A 21,108-nucleotide genomic window follows, 5' to 3' on the forward strand; every position below is an offset into this window, starting at 1 on the left:
GAAGACATTGAGTGTATTGTCCTTTGGTTGTTTGTAACATCTAATAGAGCTTTGTAAACACTTGAAGGCTCGACTGTACTAATCAAGTACTAATGGAGGAACTATAAGTTATTTTTCCGTGGACACTGCCGAAGTAAAGTGATTAGCGTAGCGGGGGTAAACAAGTTAGGGCTAATTACTATTATGGGTTTGTTTACACTTCGTTTCTTTCCATTAGGTTATTGTGACTAGAGATGCTCCGAATAGTGGTTTTGGCCAAATACCGAATATTCGGCATGACATGCGAACATTTTAAGTCACAATTATTATGAAAACTGATCGCTAACAAAGCTCAACGTTAGATGACGTTAGCTAAGATATATTTTTATTGAACAGCATTAATGAATAGAGTCAAACAAAACAGACTCATGATAAAAATAAAATGTTTTTAACAACAAATGCTCAAAAAAGGGCCTTCGTATTTAACAACTTTCCAAGGACACATTCTAAATATACCTACGTAGTTTTTGGTTATTTTCTTGTGCAATTTTTCTTGTTAAGTAGGTGCAACAGATATTCGGTATTCGGCCGAATACTAGGCAACATTCGCCCGAATTCCGAATATTCGGCAAAGTGGCTGAATAGGCCGAATACCGAATAGTTGCCGAATATTCGTGGCATCTCTAATTGTGACTATCTTTATCTTAGTTCAAATAACGTCACCTTAGAAACTTATTTAAGTATGTTTGTTTGAAGAAAGATAAGGTGTAGGATATAATGTTATTGTTAGATTAGAGCCTGTTCGGAAAGAGAAGAGTCGTGGAATGTTTGGGGCCCAATACATTCCATGACTCTTCTCTTTTCGAACAGACTCTATTTCTCTTAAAATGTACACCTACTATTTGGTACACAAAAGTGTTAGTGTTGATATTATTATAATTGATAATAAATAACAGATCTTGCTATTTTTTGGAGTTTTATGTATGATATTACAATTAGATTCGAGTTTCTGTCAACGCTAGTTACACGTGGACAAAATCGCGGGCACCTGGGGCCCGTTTGATAAAACCTTGTAACTTGTAATACATGTGGAAGTCCCTTTCTAACAATAGCTGCCAAAAAGTGACATCCGCTTGTATCTATTACAAGTTACAAGCTTTTGAGAAACGGGCCCCTGTTAGTCAATAAAATAGAAGCAGGCGTGACTCACCGCAATTTCGTCGCGTCGCTGCAAGTGCCTACAAGTACATGCGGCCCACACCAATTTTGGTGTCTAGCCATAGTAGTTGAAGCCCTCCGCTACGTACGCCTGCTCGCGCTTGCACCACCTAGCGGTCATATCTGTCGTAATAGACGCGTTTTGTTAGAGAGTGAATCTTCTGTACCTAGTACTATTATTTATTCTGTGACAGAAGGCAGATTCGTTTTCACTAGGCCAATTATTAATTTTCCAAACTAAATCGGATTTTGTTCATTAGGAAACTTCGTCTTTAGTACCAGTCGGGCCCTAACTAAAGTGCTTAGTTCAAACCCGACATTTGACATCAATTTAATAATTTAGGTTTAAATCGTGTTCAAATTACTCGTTCTCTATTTAATGAAAATCTATAATTTCTGTCGTAGTTTGAAATAGTTTCTTAACGATTTCTAAAATTGAAAATGTATATGATAGTGCTCATTGTTAATTTTCCTTTTTTTATCGCTGGGGCTCATTTTTCGACCTTTATTTAACAATAATTTTATTACTGTATTGTTATACATAATGTTAGTTTAAGATTACCGTTTGAGAAAACTGTTTTATAAACAGTTCGCGCTTACGTTAAAATGCGGACAAAGCCTATCGGCGTACACCGAAATTAGTTTTTAGGGTTCCGTACCCAAAGGGTAAACACGGGACCCTATTACTAAGACTCCGCTGTCCGTCCGTCCGTCCGTCCGTCTGTCACCAGGCTGTATCTCACGAACCGTGTAGCTAGACAGTTGACATTTTCACAGATGATGTATTTCAGTTGCCGCTATAACAACAAATACTAAAAACAGAATAAAATAAAGATTTAAGTGGGGCTCCCATACAACAAACGTGATTTTTGACCGAAGTTAAGCAACGTCGGGCGGGGTCAGTACTTGGATGGGTGACCGTTTTTTTGCTTGTTTTTTGTTGATGCTGCGGAACCCTCCGTGCGCGAGTCCGACACGCACTTGGTCGGTTTTTTATTTAATATTTATCCCTTCGCTAAGCCTTAGCTCTAGGGATTCCAAACGTTTTATAACGATAAACCCTCTCGGTGAAATAATTTGTTCCCTCTAAACTCCATTTCTGTGAATTTTTACAAAAACTTCGGTTGGGAGCTTTCCGATATAATGTAAATGAAAATGTTTTTTTGACAAACGAACTTGCCTCGGTGATAGTATTTATTCGTAGCGAAAGAACTTATCACTATAGAAATCCCAATGTAGTTACGTCGTTTATTTTACGCAACTATTTTCAGCATAGATAACATGAATACTGTAGAAGATATGGCAATGGCACTTTCGAGTAAAGATAGAATATATTCTACGAACCAAACTTCTTCTCCTTTTAAAAAATGCCTTCCATCAAATTTATGATGATTTCGCCAATGTTAAAAGTGTGTTCGTAAAGCATGACGTTGTCCGGTAGGAGCTTTTAGTAAAATGGTAGCCGAGTTTAACAAATGGCCACGATGGATGGTTGGGTGTTGACTAAAGAATGGTTAACCGCGTTTCAAAACTAATTCGTTATCTGTTACACTTCCATGTCAGTTCACTGCATAATAAGCTATCAATATGACACTTATCTAGTGTTTTTCCCCGATTTTTCGAGGGAAAATGTACCATTGCTAGTGATAAATTAAATATCGACTTATATTTTATCGATATCGATAAAATGAAAATCTATTTAAATCTTGAAAACAAAATGTGACTCAATCCTACGAGGGGTATTCAAAATATTCTCGGTATGAGAATGAAAACAAACAAGTACGAAAAGTTTGATATTTTTATTTTTCAATATACTCCCCCCCTATGTTCATACACTTAAAAGATCGATCAATTATTTTTTTTAATCCCTCGTAAAAATATTTTTTATCTTTCGTGTAAAAATGCTCCTCCACTGCCGCCTTCAATGCTTCATCGTCAGAAAATTTATTTCCACGCAGATCCTTTTTAAGATTGGGGAGCAAAAAGAAGTCGCTGGGGGCTAAGTCCGGACTATACGGTGGGTGAGTAACAGTTTTAAACCCACATTCAACAATAGCTGCCTTGGCAATATGAGCAGTATGGACGGGGGCGTTGTCATGCAGAAGCAGAATACCTTTGGTTAACTTTCCTCGCCTCTTTTCTTTAATTACATCCTTTAATTGACGTAGAATGTTAGCGTAGTACTGTCCTGTGATATTTACACCTTTTTCTTTATAATCGATTAGTAATACTCCTTCACAATCCCAAAATATCGTGGCCATGACCTTGCCAGCTGAAGGGATGACCTTGAACTTCTTGGGATGAGCTGAACCCTTAATGTGCCACTGCATGGACTCTTGTTTACTCTCTGGGTCATAATGATGAACCCAGGTTTCATCTCCAGTAACTATTCTTTGCAGCACCTCATCAGGATTTTCACCGCACAGGTCAATAAAATCGGAACAACAAGCTACACGCATGTCTTTTTGAAGCCGAGTCAGCATTCGCGGAACCCATCTTGCTCTTACTTTTGACATATTAAGATGGTCATGTATAATATCATGTACGGTACCAATAGAGAGATTGGTTACTTGTGCTATAGATTTTACCTTCACTCGACCATCTTCCAATATAAGTTTTTCCACTTTATCAATATTTTCTTGTGAAGTAGCTACTACAGGCCGGCCAGGTCTAGGGTCATCTTCAATACTCTCCCTTCCGCGTTTAAACTCGCTTGACCACTTTTGAATGGTAGATAAAGAAGGAGCAGACTCACGGTAAACACAATCCATTTCCTCTTTTATGGTTTTTTGATTTTTACCCTGTTTTGTCAAGAATTTTATCACGCATCGATGTTCTAATTTAGTTAACATTGTCAATTCGCACATGATGTTCATGTTTGTTCAGCAATTGCAGAAAAACAAAAGACTATCTCGGTTCGAATTATACTTTTTTTTAATGTCAATGAATAAACCTTAGCGGCCAGTAACGAAAGAAATTTTAGAAGAGGTCGTAAGATATCAATACCGAGAATATTTTGAACGCCCCTCGTAGAAGTAAACGTTTCGTTTATTTCTAATATTGACTCATGTCATTCTGATAATAACTAAAATTAATAACGGTGTTGTCTTACGTCATAATTTTATCAACATCGACTTATAGTAAGTTTCACGTGTCCCCGCACTTTCTAAACGTCAAATCAGGTACCCGTCAAACCGGGGTATCTGCACCCCTAGCACATGATTGGCGCGACAGTATCTCTCGGCGAGATAGACTACCCGTCTTTTTCTAAATAAGTTAACAAAAGAGGGACGGGTAGTCTCGACGCGAGATACTGTCGCGCCAATCATGTCCCAGCCCGGCTGAGTGACATATCTACCGTATAAAGTAATCTGCACTGTGCATCGCATTTGCATGCGGCTTTGCTTGCGCCCGCCAATTCGGCTGCACAATGCTGGAAAAATGCACGGCAAATTTTACACGTCTAACGTTTGCCGCTCTTCTCGGTATTGCTGTTTCTCGGTTGTGAAAGCGGGGATTCTGCCTTTTGTAATGGCACATAGTAGGCCCAATTCACTAGACGGTGAGAATTTAAAAAATAGTAAGAATTGACGACTGGTCTGGCCTAGTGGGTTCGAAATCTGCACCCCCTAAAACCTATAAAACGACATCCATGACGAGTTTTATGACATACTGCATGGTCGCCATCTTGGATTCCAAAATGGTCATCATTTTCGGAATCTGCACCCCCTAAAACCTACAATGACGATTTTTATGACAAAGTGTGTCGCCGCCATCATGGATTTTAAAATGGTCATCATTTTCGAAATCTGCACTCCCTAAAACCTGTATAATGACGTCCATGACGACTTTTATGACATATATAGTGCATGGCCGTCATCTTGGATTTCAACGAACAATATTCAACAAGTAATCCAAATAAATGTGTAATTTTCAAGCAAAAGGTACCACTTTGTCGCTTGCCATTAGGACGTTTTGACAAGTTATTCGTATAAAGATAACGAGCAAAGGTCATTGGGCGTTTTTGACCCGCTTTATGAACTTTCCCGTACAGAGACCAAACTAGTTTTAAAATAGAGAATTTAATCTCACTTTTTTTAATGTATCAACCGGCAGAAAAAAGTTATTCAACAGTATGGGTTCAAATGCCGGTAAGGGCATTTATTTGTGTGATGAGCACAGTTATTTGTTCCTGAGTCATATATGTTTTCTATGTATTTAAGTATTTGTGTAATATATATCGTTGTCTGAGTACCCACAACACAAGCCTTCTTAAGCTTACCGTGGGACTTAGTCAATTTGTGTTAGAATGTCCCTATAATATTTATAAATATTTATATTATTATTAGCAGCGAGACAGTTGGAGAGTCAGAGACTGAAGCGGGCCAGACTAACTTTATTAGCAGCATCTTGTAGGCGATCTAATTCAATGAGCTGGTTTCGTTTCTTGAGATATACGGACTGACAGTCACCATATTTCACGAGGGGGCTGAAGCAAAATTAGTTTTCATATTATTTTACACACCAACACCATTAAAAAAATAAGACTATCAGGCCAATTCTAGTTTTAAGGGGCCCACTGATTAACAGTTCGCTGGACGGTTTCGGCCTGTCAGTTAGAACAAAAAGTTGACAGCTCCGAACAACTGACAGGCCGATACCGTCCGGCGGACTGTTAATCAGTGGGCCCCTTTAGTTATTAGATCTCATTTCAATATGATACTGATTTGCCAGTGTCAAAAGTGACGTTTTTGGTGGAAGAAATAATAAAGTATCATATCAGTATCATATTGGAATGAGATCTAATAACTAAAACTAGGATTGGCATGTTATAGAGAGACTCTAGCCAAAACCTGAAACGTATTTTAAGTAATTTACTGTACCTACTATAGGCGGAATACATAGGTACCTACTTTGCGGCAATAATTCGATGCCAACATTTTGAAGTGAAAATTCGATTTACTAACATTATCTGTAGGTAATTGATTGAACTAAGTTTGATCATTAATAATTTGAACATAGCGAGTCTTAATTGATAAAATACCTATAAAACTATTAAAGGCAATGTCATCAATATTGAATACGAGCACGTACACAACTTTTTTCATGACGTGAAGGTCTGATCACTTTTAGTTGTGTTATAAACCAAGCGTCGACTTTCTAACTTTCTTATCTTGTTTCTGTTGACACGGGACCTAACTTTTTGATACAATAATCTAGTCTCAGCTGTCGGTACTGGCGTACTAATATAATAAAAGACGATTTAATAGTCGTGACTTAACTTAGTAAAAATCGATTTTTGAAAATATCTATAAACTAGCGACCCGCCTCGGCTTTGCACGGGTGAACAAATTATACATAAACCTTCCTCTTGAATCACTCTATCTATTAAAAAAAACCGCATCAAAATCCGTTGCGTAATTTTAAACATAGTGACAGACACAGCGGGAAGTGACTTTGTTTTATACTATGTAGTGATTATATGCGATAGGAATACACAATTACTTTCATCAGAGTGAGATCTGTTTTTTAGCTACAGTTGGTAAAATATTAAAATTATAATCTAAAGCATTTCCCCCGACCGTAATTAAGAACTATTTATTCGAATTTATTGCTAACGAGATAAAAACAACTAGCATTTAAAGGATCAATTACATCGAAGCTTTATTTATTTATAGTTTATTTCTATTTCATATAAGATATTTTCTGCTTAGTATAACTCAATATGGTCTTCACAATAAAGTCTTGTCCAGCGGCTGATGAACAGCAGAGATCAGTCTTCAAACATCTGACCGATTTAGTGAAGACCCTCATAAACTGCATGTCCTTTCTATTTGTTCTCAAAGAAACATTTCAATATTTTGTCGGTCAGCATTGCCGCCTCGATCAGCCGTTTTAGAATCAACTGAGATAAGAAAGCTGGGTCAACATTTTTTCCGTTGTCTTAATTGTTTCTGACCAATATGTCACGCTTCAATTTCTGGCTTTTATCAAATAAATAAAAAAGTTTTGTGCTAAAAGCAAGTCTTTCTATTTAGCTGTAGATTATAATTCTCTAGAGAAAAATTAAAACTAAATTTCACCCCACAAAAAAAGCTCCACTCCGTCACATTTTTTGGGGACAAAAAAACAAGACAACGAATAGAATTTTGACCCAGCAGTCATGTGACAGCTTTAGTGAAAAACAATCTTAAACTGCAGGTCCTAAGGCCCTGTTGAGCTAATGTAGTCTGGCCCTCAAAATATCTTTTCGGACACTTCACTTAAACTGCAGGTCCCAAGGCTCTGTTCAGCTATGCAGACGTCTTCTGCCTTTGCCCCTCGAAATAATGATTTCAGACACTTGACTTTTAAACTGCAGGCCCCAAGGCTCTGTCGAGCTGCCTGTGAGTAGCTGCAGCTAGCCGCCTGAACAGTCTTCTCAGGAACTTGTCTGCTTTACTGAGAACGCTCTCTCGGACCACCCTTCTTGGTGAATGTTCTATGGTCCCCTTCTTTTTGGAACGACGGTGGAGTTGGATCTCGACTGCTAGGGCTATAGCTGGAAAATGATGGAACACAAATACAATTTTAAAAGTGGAAAAATTACTGTCTAGGGTGAGATTTGACTTGGATATTCTAAGCTTAACGCATCGTTCGCAGACGTTTCTGCTTGTTAAAAATTAAAACAAATAAAATTGTCTTAACAAATATTTTTCTCCAGCTAAAATACATAAAACCTTTTAAAAGTTATAGGTACAGCCAGCAAAACTGTTATTTTGAGCATAGGTTCACATATGAGCGTAGGTTACAAGATATTTTTTTTTCTATTTTGCTACTTTGTCTTTATCAAGTTATCATGATTGTGTGTCCAGCAGTCAGCATCAACAGTAGCGGATGAAACAACGCGCCAAAATTATCTGATATTTCGAATAACTTTTCCAAATATATATAAATCTCTAAAATTTGCGTTGAAATGTATATCTTTTAGTCTTAATTGTTCTAAATACAATATAGAATCATCACTTTTTGGTAGAATACTTTTGACCGCTAGTTTTGATGCTGACTGTACAAATAGATATAGAGGAGTGTTAAACAAGTGATATGAATGGAACAAAAGTGTTACCTGCCAGTAAATGGCCGATCCCCAGCAAGCAGAACGCGCCCCGAAGCATGCTCAGCGACAGGGGGGTGAGGCCCTTCGTCGACTCGACCTGTTGCGTCTACAACCAATATTACCTTTACTACGCCGCCCCTCTGCCTTACAGTATATAAAGGGCGTATCCAGAATTAAGGGTAAAGTAAGAGCAGTTTGAAAAATTTCACCATACCAGCTCCTAAAGACTCTTTATTCTCCGAAAATTCCCGCTACGCGAGGAGAAAATCTCACTTCCTGGCCAAGGCAAAACGTAAAACTTTAGACAAACCACGGGCGGGAATTCGTAAAGCCCCAGATCACATATTTATGGCCCTCACCTTCGATTCGGGCCACAAACACCTGCGATCTGGAGCATTCACGATTTCACCACCATAGGTATGTAATGTACTATAATAGCGTTCAAACGGATTTCATTTGTAAACTTTTATGGGTCAATTTTCAAATAGGCATTTTTTGCTGTCCCATGGCTAAAACTTGAAGTCCATACAAAGACTATATATGTATATATTTTCATTCAGTGTATTATAAACTTTAAAAATAATGTACAACTGTACCTTAAATATTATTTGTTTCTGACAAAATCGCATTTGAAGGTCCAAAAACGGCGAAATTTGCCGTTTTTCGCGTGTCCCAGTGGCGGCATTGCCCAATTAAAAAAATCATAACCTTGGATGTAGGCAACGTATTATTAATAGCTTTATATTTTTATAAAGAGCATTTTCTAGAGAATTTATTTAGTCATTTAGATAATTTAATGCGTTATTTAATAAAACAAGGGAAGATTTTTTACCGTTGTCCCGCGCGGCACTTGTTTTGTTATGACACTTATGACTTAAAGATACCCCCCAATAGTTATTTTCGATACAAGTGCGAAAAAGTGGAAATTCAAAACGAGTGGCGATAAATTAAAACACGACCGAAGGGAGTGTTTTAAATCGACACGAGTTGCGAATTACCTATTCGCACGTGTATCGAACAACGTTTTACAGTACATATGGCACTTTAAAGTTTCGACATACGCACGAAAAGTGCTATTTTACGCACTAGTGCGGAAAAGTAGCCCCATATGTACTGTAAAATCTTTTACAGTAGAGTTCTTAACTCGTGTCGATTTAAAACACTCCCTTCGGTCGTGTTTTAACTTATCGTCACTCGTTTTCGAATTTCCTCTTTTTCGCACTTGTATCAAAAATAACTATTTTGTCTATTGAATAACTATTAGATTAACTTTACGATGCAATAGTGCGGTTAGTTGGGCGTCTATCACCATTAAGTATGCACGCGGAAACAGTTTTATTTATGTAAAAACAGGTAATAATCTCTTTCGATATATTTTGGTTCGTCCAAATAAAAACGTGTATTTCATAATAATAGTTGCAAACATAGTGTTAAAATATATAGTAAAATAAATAAGTGAATCGGTTATATGGTGTAAGAAAATTCGCCAAAAAATATTATTGGCGACATTTGTATGGCGACATTTGTACGACTATTTTGACCGTAAAGATGTCGATTGTGGCATACAAATGTCGACATGGTGCCATACAAATGTCGAAAAGGCGTCATACAAATGTCGTCAGGGTCTTACAAATGCCACAAAATTAATAAATAGTGACATAAACATTTTGATACTGCCAATTGCTAAATAGTGCCATACAAATGTCAATCTTCAGACATCCATATCTAGTTAACTATAAAAAGTAGAGTGGTGCCTCGTACAGTATATTTTTTGTTGTTAAGAATCCTTCCTAAATCGACGATTATAAATCTAATTTTCCAAAAATAAAAGAATGCCATACAAATGTCGAAAAAACACCCTCTTCAAAAATTGACCCAATAGTTAGTTATCCATTCGTTGGTGTAGTGAAAATTTTTGTATTTCAATCGTTGTTAAAGTTTGTTTAGCTCTTTCCTTGAAACCCTCGCAACGCTCAAGATCTCACTTCTCGAATTACTCGCGACGCTCGTGATAAAAATTTGAAATCTTTTTATTACTAAGCAATAATAATATTTTAACGGATAAGATATTGATTCTAACAAAACAGCTGATGTGATGATGCCGGCAGTCAATGCTACTGTGCGAGCGGAAGAGCAATATAATTATGCGCGTGCGATAGAAATATGAAATGGAGTGTCAATATACGATATTCTTTGTGCTTAGCATCCTTACTTTAGTAGCCGATGGTGGTAAGACTAGCATTACCTGTGACGTAGTACCAGTGGAGTCCTTAGGTTCCGAGCTGTCTTGATCAGACTCGCTGACCGGGTCGGACCTTCGAGAGTGTTCCGGAAGGTTCTTGTACTCGTCCATAGTCATCTTGGCTATGATGCCGGCTTCAAATAGGGACATTATGCTGGAAATATCCCCTGTTATTATATTTTGCGCAGCTAAAAACGCATGAGGTGTAAACTATATCTAAATGAACCTATAGTGTTTTTCAAACTCGATGGATACGCTGACAGGTGTCGCTTCAATCCAATTTCGCGAGATATGGCATTTTTGGGTTATAAATTATATGGACAGCTGTCACTCTACCCATCGAGCTTGTATTGTAGGGGGCAGCAGCAGCACAGGAGTCCCCTGTTTATTGGCACGAAGTGTAAATGTCAAGTGTAAGCTTCCAATGTAGCCCACAAGATGGCAGAACCTATAATGCATAAGAAAACGTACGTGAACAGGCGGCCTAGCCAAGGTGACAATCGCTTGCGCTTCGCCATCGATTCGCTTTGTGTCTCTCTATCACTCTTCCATATTAGTGTGACAGTGACAGTTGCGTTTTGATCGCTATGGAGCGTTAGCGATTGGCATGTTGTCTACTTGGCCTGTTGAGGGCAGCACTTGCTTTGACGTGATTACGTGAAGTGTCATGTACAGTTTATGTTTCCAATTCAAGCCACAAGATGGCAGGCCCTCCAAGGCGCACGGTCCCTCTAGTGTCATAATTAGATATTTTTGTCTTTTACTCCGAATTTAAATTAATGCGGTGTATTCTACGATTTGTTTTTCTGCGTATGCGTCTATTTGCTATAAGTATTATTATGAGTAACCGACCTAAAATCTTTACTAATAATTAATCTTAAATATCTGGGTGACCGAGCTTCGCTCGGAAAACATATAATAACTCGGAAATGCGCGTTTTCCCAGAGATAAGACCTAGCTAGATCGATTTTTCGCCCCCGAAAACCCCCTATATACCAAATTTCATCGAAATCGTTAGAGCCGTTTCCGAGATCCCCGAAATATATATATATATATATATATAAATAAATAAATAAACAAGAATTGCTCGTTTAAAGGTATAAGATTAGATAGATTGCTTTTTTTTGTTTTATTGTCACTCGTCGTCGTCATAGTGACGGTTATTGTGTAGGTTTCCCAATTAAGCAAATGAGTGTACTCAAGCTACGCTACGTCTATCGTCTATAAAAAGTGAACAATAAATTAGCAAATGGTATTAATTCATTAGACATAACATATTTATTAAGTGGACTTTGGAAGATAACCATTATTGACCAATGGAATTAAATATTTATTCAAGAAACATAATATAATCACTAAATGTATATTACAATATAACTGATAGAGTTAGACCAAGATAAGTCTGCAACGATTTTGATAGCACGCGCAGTGCAAGTGTTATTTATGCATCATAATTTCATAGAAGTTTCACGTTTAAAATAATACTTGCACTGCGTGTGCTATCAAAATCGTTGCAGACTTATCTTGATATAACTCTACAGACCTTAAATACACGATTGAGAAATTAAAGCGGGTGATAAATTATTAGCTAATTAATTTTCATATTCTTGTTCAATGGGTAAATTTAATTGTCTGTAGCTTTGATCAAAGAACAATTAAAACTAGAAGAAACCCTTTAATATTTAAACTTTAATTATAGTAGGTACCTACATAACGTAAAACTGCAACGATTCAAAGAGGTGCATTACATCAAATTTGTGCAAATACACAATCATCATTTAACTATCCTATTCAAACGAAATTCGAAATTTGTATAACGATAATTAAGTATGTAGTGGAAACGCTTATGAACTTCAGCATCAACGTGATATCGACAGTGAACATATCGTAAACGTGAAAGCTCAGCGGGCGTGCGTCTATCAGCTGAGTGAACGCCTTCGCCTGCGCGCGCGCGTTCGGCGGCAGTTCGTAGTCCATCACCAGCTCATTCACCAGCACCTTCGTGTCTTCCCGCACCGCCAACAAGCCATCGCATACAAGCGACAACGCCAGCAAGTAAAACAACTTGATACCACTCCAACTAATCGACAATATCAAGTCGACAACAATCATCTCATTTTTAAACGAATACAACAGCACCCATAAAGAACGCAGTACGTAAACGAAAGTACTTATTAACGCTATGAAGATTTGAAAGTTGTAGAGATCGTTTATCAAGCGGCTCGTCTCTCCGATAACGTCGTACACCTGCGAAAGTTCATGCAGTTTTGTCTCCATTTTGTCCTGGCCAACTGTTGTAGCGAATACATTATCCTTTTTTTCATTTTCTCTGACAAGTCTATCGAGACTGTTATTGAGTATAACCAGTCGGACTTTAAGCATGTGAACCAAGATACAGACAAACAATATTTCAACGTCATGCAACATGTATATACTGCCGACTGTATAAAAATGAATATAATTTGTGGTATTTCTATATATGGTATTTCTACTCGAGGAGTACAACACGAAGTACACTGAGTTTACGGCGATAGTTGCAAAAATAATGGTATAATTATAGTTTCTTGTCGTTCTGTAAAAGGTTTCCTTCAATGTGAGGTTTAATCTTGAGTCCATTTCCGCATAATTTGAGATAATACGAACGTTGACAGCGTTCCTCAATAACAAATGAATTATTACAACTGCAATATACAATAGGAAATATACGACCGAGCTAGAATATTCTAGAATCCTAATTAATGAAGTTATTGTTGTAATTTGTTGTAACAAAGGCGTCGAGTTGAGGAGAAATGATCCATAAATGCCAGTTAAAATCATCGCCATAAATAATCCAATTCCTTTCATTCTCCAGTCTGTAGCGATCAAATCATTATTTTTGATCCGAAATCTAAACACTCCAAAAATGTGTTCGAACATAAACAGTGGTGTTAGAGAATAAATCACTTTATTTATTCCATTGTTATCTTTTATTTTATTATTTATACGGGCTTTTGTATTCACAGTGATATTAGTATTCATATTTCGTTTCGATTCCTGAATTTTTTTTACTGTACAAACCCGTGTAACGGTCTCAAAATATTTTTGAAGTCTGTAATATCCAATAATATTTAATGGACAAAAGTGTTGTTATACTCGTAGTTGTTATATAGCAGTCAATTACTTAACTTCAATGTATGTACTTCAATAACATTTGGAATATAATTAATGAAAATGTCTCACTTCTTCATACGTTTTAATACTTTTAATGTATTACGCAATAAGCATCGACTAATGTAATTTAGTCTTTATTGTAATAACCAATGTTGTAGCGTATAAAGTTTTATACCTAGTACATTTTTGCTCCTTATAGCCGTGCATTGAAACGGATGAACCGATTTTGATGAAACATATACAGACAGACACTAGAAGATGCTAGAAGACGATTACAAATAAGACAAACCGTTTTAAAAACTTAGATCATACGAGTAACCACTCACATGATTCCAGCAACTAGAGTTTCAAGATTGCGCACCTCTAAAATGATCGTCGCAACTCGAGTTGCAAAAGGAGTGTATGCGGTTTTTTATTTATTATCTGTGAAGGGCTGCACAGATACGGTATAAACAATTTTTAAAACACAGACTACCAACGTGACAATATTTAAAAAATGTTTCAACCATATAGACACAACCACAGTATTTCTTATCTATTTTACTTTGCAAGTTGTTCAGGAAGTGCGATGTGTAAAAAGTTGCTGCGTGTTTTAAAATGCCTCAAGTATTCAAATTTAGATATTTCTATTAGTAATGTATATTAAACTACTCCGCGTTTATTGGTCTATTAGTTTAAAACTATATTTTAGACCTACTTAATATTGATGACCAAATAATATCACTTCAAAACAATAGTTCTGTAGATTCTTGACGTGTTTCTTATTTGAATGCCCTACATTTCTAAGATTACTAAATATATCTTGAGCAACCAATAGACATTAAATAGTTCGATTATTAAGTTACATTAATAAACCATAGAATGTATTAAATCACTGTGTATTACACAGGATTAGCGATCAAAACATGTGACGGTAAATTGTAAGTACAAACCCGGCAACTGTGGTTGCTTAAAGCATTTCTGCATATCGTAAGGCATGTGGTGTACTAGACGCGTTGCATACGCGTTTTGGGATTTTTTTTACTACTTACTTATAATTTGTATTTACTAATATTTCTTTGCTATTTACATTGAATAAACTAAATAATTATACGATTAAATAAATAATTAATTAGGTATTACAATTTTGAAGTTCCTATTTCTGTTGAACATCTGCACCGCGCGCTGTTGTGTCTCCACCCTAAATGGGTAGCCATCTTTATTTTTGAGATGGAAGAAGTCAGTTTACCGGCTTATTTACGTTTGTAATCAGTATAATTTTATGTGTTAATAGTTATTATTGGTTTATTGTGCTTAATATGTTGTGAAGTGTGTGTTATGGTGGATGTATTAAACGTGTTAGTGTAGTTATAAGTTAGTTCGGTTGTTGGTGATCGGCAATTATAAAAACACCAAAATTTAGTAGGTACGTAGATACTCTTTTGTTATTTTAAGTTATATAGCTACTATCATCGTTATAATTGCATAAGCTATGCATTTTATTTCAAGATTATTAGTGTCTTAAACTGTTTTTTACTATATTTTAGTACTTCAGTGTCTAAATTAGCCACAAAAAAATCATGAACATAATATATAGTTTCACAGCAGATTGAGCAATTCGAAAGTTTCTTATCGGAATTTGAATTAGTTTTACTCGGCAATTTCATAGGTGAGCTATCAAGATGTTTAGTACCAATTAAAAGCTTATTAAGTCTTCTTTAAATTGAATACAAAAAAAAGATACGTTATCGATTTAGATTTTTAATTAAAAATAGTTTTCTACTATAACGCGGACATTATTTCATTGGGTCAACTTTGTGAATTTTTAATAATTATTTTTATTATAACAGCACAATGCTATAGTGGTAAAATAAATTCTTTGTTTCTTTATCATTAAAAAACCAAAATAATCGTTGCAAATGCTTTAGCAGAAGTAAAGTTATCGATTTTTGAAAATATCATGACACTGTGCCGTCGTATCTGCGAAATGGCAGAGCAGTTCAGGGCACCTTTTGTTAAAATCGGAATCATGTGAGTGGGTAATACGGTTGTCAAAAAATATGAATCCTGGCAATCTTGAGGCCTTTCTCTAGTAAGTTCATCAATTAGATACCTACATTTTATACAACTTTCGCTAGATAGATAAAAATGACGAACATAGGTCTAAAACGCACAATTAAATGAAGTTGCTTCTAAAAATGTGTACCTATTTTAATTTTTGATCGACCTCAACGATAAATTGCCCCGAGTTTGAAAGCTAAAGAAGATGGCGCTGTACGGCGCCATGTTTTGCGGTAACTGAATGGGGTTGGCAACTGTCAAAGGTTTGCATAGAGTGTGCCATCATAGCTTGCCCCTTTTTAGGGTTCCGTATCCAAAGGGTAAAAACCGGACCCTATTACTAAGACTCCGCTGTCCGTCCGTCCGTCCGTCCGTCCGTCCGTCCGTCCCTCCGTCCGTCTGTCACCAGGCTGTATCTCACGAACCGTGATAGCTAGACAGTTGAAATTTTCACAGATGATGTATTTCTGTTGCCGCTATAACAACAAATACTAAAAACAGAATAAAATAAAGATTTAAGTGGGGCTCCCATACAACAAACGTGATTTTTGACCGAGGTTAAGCAACGTCGGGCGGGGTCAGTACTTGGATGGGTGACCGTTTTTTTGCTTGTTTTGCTCTATTTTTTGATTTTTTGTTATGGTGCGGAACCCTCCGTGCGCGAGTCCGACTCGCACTTGGCCGGTTTTGTTCTATGAGAATTGGCTTAAAAATAAAAATAAAAATTAGACACAATTCTAGGGATTGACAGGGCAAGCTATGATGGCGCTATCTGCTAAATACTGCGACCGGCCAACCCCATTGTCAAACGTTATCTTTTGACTATAATGTATGCAGTTCTATGTATAGCGACAGCTATTTTTAGCTGTCAAAATCGAAGCAGGAATTATTCAGTTAATCTTTGCAAAAAAATAAGTGATAACAATAACTATTCTACCAAGACAAAGAGCAATAACATAATACTCACACATGGTTGAACGTGTCTAGATACGGGCACCCTATCTGCAGCGCGATCGCCGAGTAGCGTGTGTAAAGTTTCTCGCTCAGGTGGAAATTGTGGGCGCCTGGAACAAAGTTGCGGCCAAGTTGCGGACAAGTTGCGGGCAAGTTGCGCGCGAGTTTGGATTGCACTTTTGACGCTTAGTTCATATTTATTATAACAACTTGCAATTCGTTGAGTATGTTAACCTATTCTATTTTGATAAGTAAATAAAAATGTGTTTAAGAGACCATTCAACGCTGCGCACGAACAACTTACATGCGCTAACCCACCAGCCGTCTGTATAGTGTATATGCCCTTTCCTTTCTAGCAAAATTTTAGAGATACCCCATACTAGCATCTTTTGAGCGTAGGTGTCTAGTCAGTGGCATGGGAAATGGGGCTATCGTGTTGTCGAGCTACTGCCATAGAGTTGACTAGACGCCGACGCTCGAAACACGCTAGTGTGTAGTATTTCTAGAGATAATAACAACTCAAACTGAACCGTCGAAACGGTTAGCGACTAAGGAGTGTATATGAAATGCACACACGACGTTACGTTCAAATATACAGTCAACAACCCTATTGTCCTTATTGTCTTTTTTCTTTTTTTTTCTTGTTTGATTCATTGCTGTAAGTTTTCTTTGCGACGATAAATGAAATGATTTTTTTAATAATACGCCCTCATCTACAGCTGGAAATTGTGGGTGCCTGGAACAAAGTTGCGGATAAGTTGCGGGCAAGTTGCGCGCGAGTTTGGATTGCGCTTTTGAGTGTTAAGTGTGTAGTTACCGAAGCGCTCTGTGTCGTAGTACAACGTCTCCCGGCCGCCGAGCACGGCGACGCGCCGGCGCGCCAGTACGAGCCGCACGCCGACCTCAACGCTGCGCACGCGCTGGACGCGCTGCCGGCGCATCAGCCGCGCCAGCCGTCCGTATACCCCCGTACCATTCTGAAAAGTCGGAATGATATAAGTAACAAACAAACAAATTCAAATATTTTCTGAAAATAATTTAATTTGTTCTAATACGACTCGGGAGGATGTTAATTTTTCGGGTTGCTCGTCTTCAAAAAATAGGAGGTTCCTAATTCTTCAGGGTCTTTTTTCATGCTTGTTACCTATATACCTACTCGATTTCGGTTAAAATGGCCAAAACGGCACCCTTGTAAATAGTTTCGTTATGTTATGTCATAGCCATTTTACTTGGAAACTATAAGATATATCTTAACAAAATTCGGAATGCAGGTATATATTTTGACTCTCCATATATCGGGTGGAACAGAATGAGGGACTTTTATGCAAACGGGGAACTGTTTACGCTTCGTACTTTTTTGTAATTTATTAATCACGTTAATATTTCTAACCGTTTGTGAGATACTTTCCACTCTTGTGGATAAAATGTAACAAAATCACTAGTTTTTGAAGTATAAGGGCTACCTAATACTAGCGTCTTTTGAGCGTCGGTGTCTAGTCAGCGCTATGAAATATGGCGTCGCTGCGCGGTTGCGTCAAGCGAGAGTGACAGAGTTGAGTAGACGCCGACGCTCGAGAGACGCTAGAGTGGAGTAGCTCTAAAGAGAGCCTTTACGAGCTGGTATGTCGAAAAGTGATTTACCTACCTGCAAAATAGCCAAGGAAGAGCTATGCCGCTCGACCACCAGCTCGTATCCCTTGTATCTCATCGCATCTTCCAAAGCTTGCAGAGTCCCTATCGGCGCCTCTCGCGCAGGCCTGGCCAGCAGACTTGTCAGGTTGGCTGAGTACATATCCCCGATGACGTAGGTGGCTCCTAAGGATATCAGGACGGCGACGAGTCGAGCCTTATGGGTACTGGAAGGTTCTTTGCTTGATGCTGAAAGCAGTATTTCATCAATGGACTCGACCTCACGAGGCATCTCAAGTTCTTGGAGTTAGGTAAAATAGTGCCAGTAATTTTATCAACTCTTTGAAAATTTGGAAAAAAAGGAAACCGACCGTATTAGGTAGTATAGGCTAGATGACAAGTTACAGCCAACAACAACAAGAACAAGATTGAGTTTGAAGTCGATCAGGTTTGTTTTAAGAACAAAATGTATATGTGGGACCTATTGCATTAAAGCAATACAAAAGTCAGAAATGACAGTCAAAGTCTGAACATCGCACTCTACGCTTGAAAATCCACCCATTCCAGCCAAATTCACCACTTAGATGGTTGGCAATGTTGGCATTCCTCAAGTGTGCGTTTCTGCAGAAAATTCCTGCCAACTCGCGTTACATCGATACGACCATCAAACCTTTAAAGCGTAGTTAATCCCATCTTAAACGTCGGCAACTCACTTGAAATCCCTCTGACGTTGCAGGTGTTCATGGGCGACGTTAATTGCTTACCATCAGGTTATTCGTCTGCTCGTTTGCCGCCTTATATAATAAAACAAAAACTTTCTACGTCATGCCATGCGCAGAGACATCAGCAGAGACATGAGAAAAATGTTAACAGATTATCTGTATCCTACATCGGATTGAATTAAAGGTTGACGATTTCGTAGAGCGGAGGAGGGTAGACCTTGATTGTTCAGAACGCATCCTATGTGACGTCACGGACGGCCGATTGCGTCCGAATTTCGAAGATCGGCAACGATCGGACGCGTATATAACGTCCGCCCACAGCAGCCAACGGCAATCTTCCAAAATCTATTGAACGACAAACTGTACTTGTAGTTGTACTGTATTAAATTAATGTAATAAATGTCTGTACACAAGTTAAAATAATAAGTCTTCATTGAAGATCCACTTAGGCATCCCTGCACCACTAGAAAGGAGCCTAAAGAGATTCTCTAAAGACCCGACAGTCTTCACCTATCACTACGATGACGGAGGCCTGACATGCCCTCGGTGTGGACGAGCACTGCCAACGAAGATTGTGTACTGCAGTCACATGAGGGCGCACGAGCGAGCGGACCAACTCATTTCCCGCTCCTAGGCATAACATTAATGCAGTCGCTGTGGCCGAAATCGGTCAGGAGAAGAGAGAGAGAGAGAGAGAGAGAGAGAGATCTTACATTGTCTGAGGAACAGAGATGTGGTAAACCAGCAGCAGTTGCTGAACAGCTCCAGTTGATTCTTCCGACCCTTCCGCCACAGAGATGGCGCTGCGATCACCGCCCACAACGCCGGCCCCGTCACCAGCAGCGTTGCACACACCAAAGGCCATACCTAGACATATTATTAAAAAAAATACTATCACTACATAGTATAAAACAAAGTCGCTTGCCGCTGTCTGTCTATCTGTCTGTATGTATACTTAGATCTTTAAAACTACGCAACGGATTTTGATGCGGTTTTTTTAATAGATAGTGATTCAAGAAGAAGATTTTTGTATAATTTGTTAACCCGTGCGAAGCCGGGGCGGGTTAGCGACCGTAGTTAAACAATAAAGTTAAGACTTATCTTCATCAATGGCCACTGCATTCCTGAGTTAAAGAAATTAAGTCATAACCCCTTATTCATAAAACTTTACGGGCCTGATTTAGTTAAATTATGTTTTATCCCTTTCTTAGAAATAAGCGATAAGTCAAAATGACAGTTAAATACAAACGTATAGCTAATTCAGGCTAGTAACGCGTATACAGTGTGTAAATTCAATACGGGCGAATATTTAAACGGTGGTTAGCATAGGACCTAAGAAGTACATTGAGATATATTTTGTTTAGAAATACAATGAAAATTTTAATCATACATAATAATTCGGCCCGCAATGTAACACACCACACAAGTTACGGAATAATTTACGAGCTTTTTAAAGTAACTGTCAACGCTTGTTGGCAGTTACAATAAGCTCGTATCTTGTAATGTCATGTCATCTTATGTAACTTATGTTTCTTAACGTTTGCAGTACATTGCTGCTCGGTACATGTGAAAAAAAAAAATTACGGGGTTCAAAATTAAGTGCAACTTAAAAAACTTATTAATTAATCTATCTATCTAATACCTTTAAACGAGCAATTCTTGCATATTTATTTATTTATATATATATATATATATATATATATATATATATATATTTCGGGGATCTCGGAAACGGCTCTAACGATTTCGATGAAATTTGGTATATGGGGGTTTTCGGGGGCGAAAAATCGATCTAGCTAGGTCTTATCTCCGGGAAAACGCTAATTTTTGAGATTTTATATGTTTTCCGAGCAAAGCTCGGTCTCCCAGATATTTTTGTATTAAGCAGAAACGTCTGCGAACGATGCTATTAAGCTTCGAAATAAATTAAGTGGAAAAATTCACTGTCTTGGGTGTCGTGGGTTCAAGTCCCACCCAAGACAGTGAATTTTTCCACTTTTAATTTATTTCGAAACTTATTAATTAATGAATAGACGGGTAAATTCTATATCTCGTTTAATTTACTGGGCTTACACACT

The 21,108-nt window shown here is 37.7% G+C and overlaps 2 protein-coding genes across 2 annotated transcripts in view; both read right to left on the minus strand.

Annotated features, from left to right (window-relative positions):
• Positions 1–7,545: 7,545 nt before the first annotated feature.
• LOC134650008 (ionotropic receptor 40a) overlaps positions 7,546–21,108 on the minus strand; it is a 29,263-nt gene continuing 15,700 nt past the window's right edge. The window contains exons 9-15 of the mRNA XM_063504822.1: positions 19,744–19,897; positions 18,325–18,557; positions 17,497–17,656; positions 16,693–16,789; positions 10,539–10,689; positions 8,303–8,399; positions 7,546–7,738 (exon numbers count right to left, since the gene is read on the minus strand). Coding sequence (XP_063360892.1) covers positions 7,548–7,738; positions 8,303–8,399; positions 10,539–10,689; positions 16,693–16,789; positions 17,497–17,656; positions 18,325–18,557; positions 19,744–19,897 — 1,083 coding nt within the window. The 3' untranslated portion in view covers positions 7,546–7,547. The remainder of the gene's footprint in view (positions 7,739–8,302; positions 8,400–10,538; positions 10,690–16,692; positions 16,790–17,496; positions 17,657–18,324; positions 18,558–19,743; positions 19,898–21,108) is intronic.
• LOC134650500 (uncharacterized) lies at positions 12,327–13,005 on the minus strand. Its single transcript, XM_063505457.1, has one exon. The coding sequence runs from the start codon at positions 12,960–12,962 to the stop codon at positions 12,327–12,329; it is 636 nt and encodes a 211-aa protein (XP_063361527.1). The 5' UTR covers positions 12,963–13,005.

The sequence above is a fragment of the Cydia amplana genome, chromosome 8, assembly GCF_948474715.1.
Source record: "Cydia amplana chromosome 8, ilCydAmpl1.1, whole genome shotgun sequence".
Lineage (NCBI taxonomy): Eukaryota > Metazoa > Arthropoda > Insecta > Lepidoptera > Tortricidae > Cydia > Cydia amplana.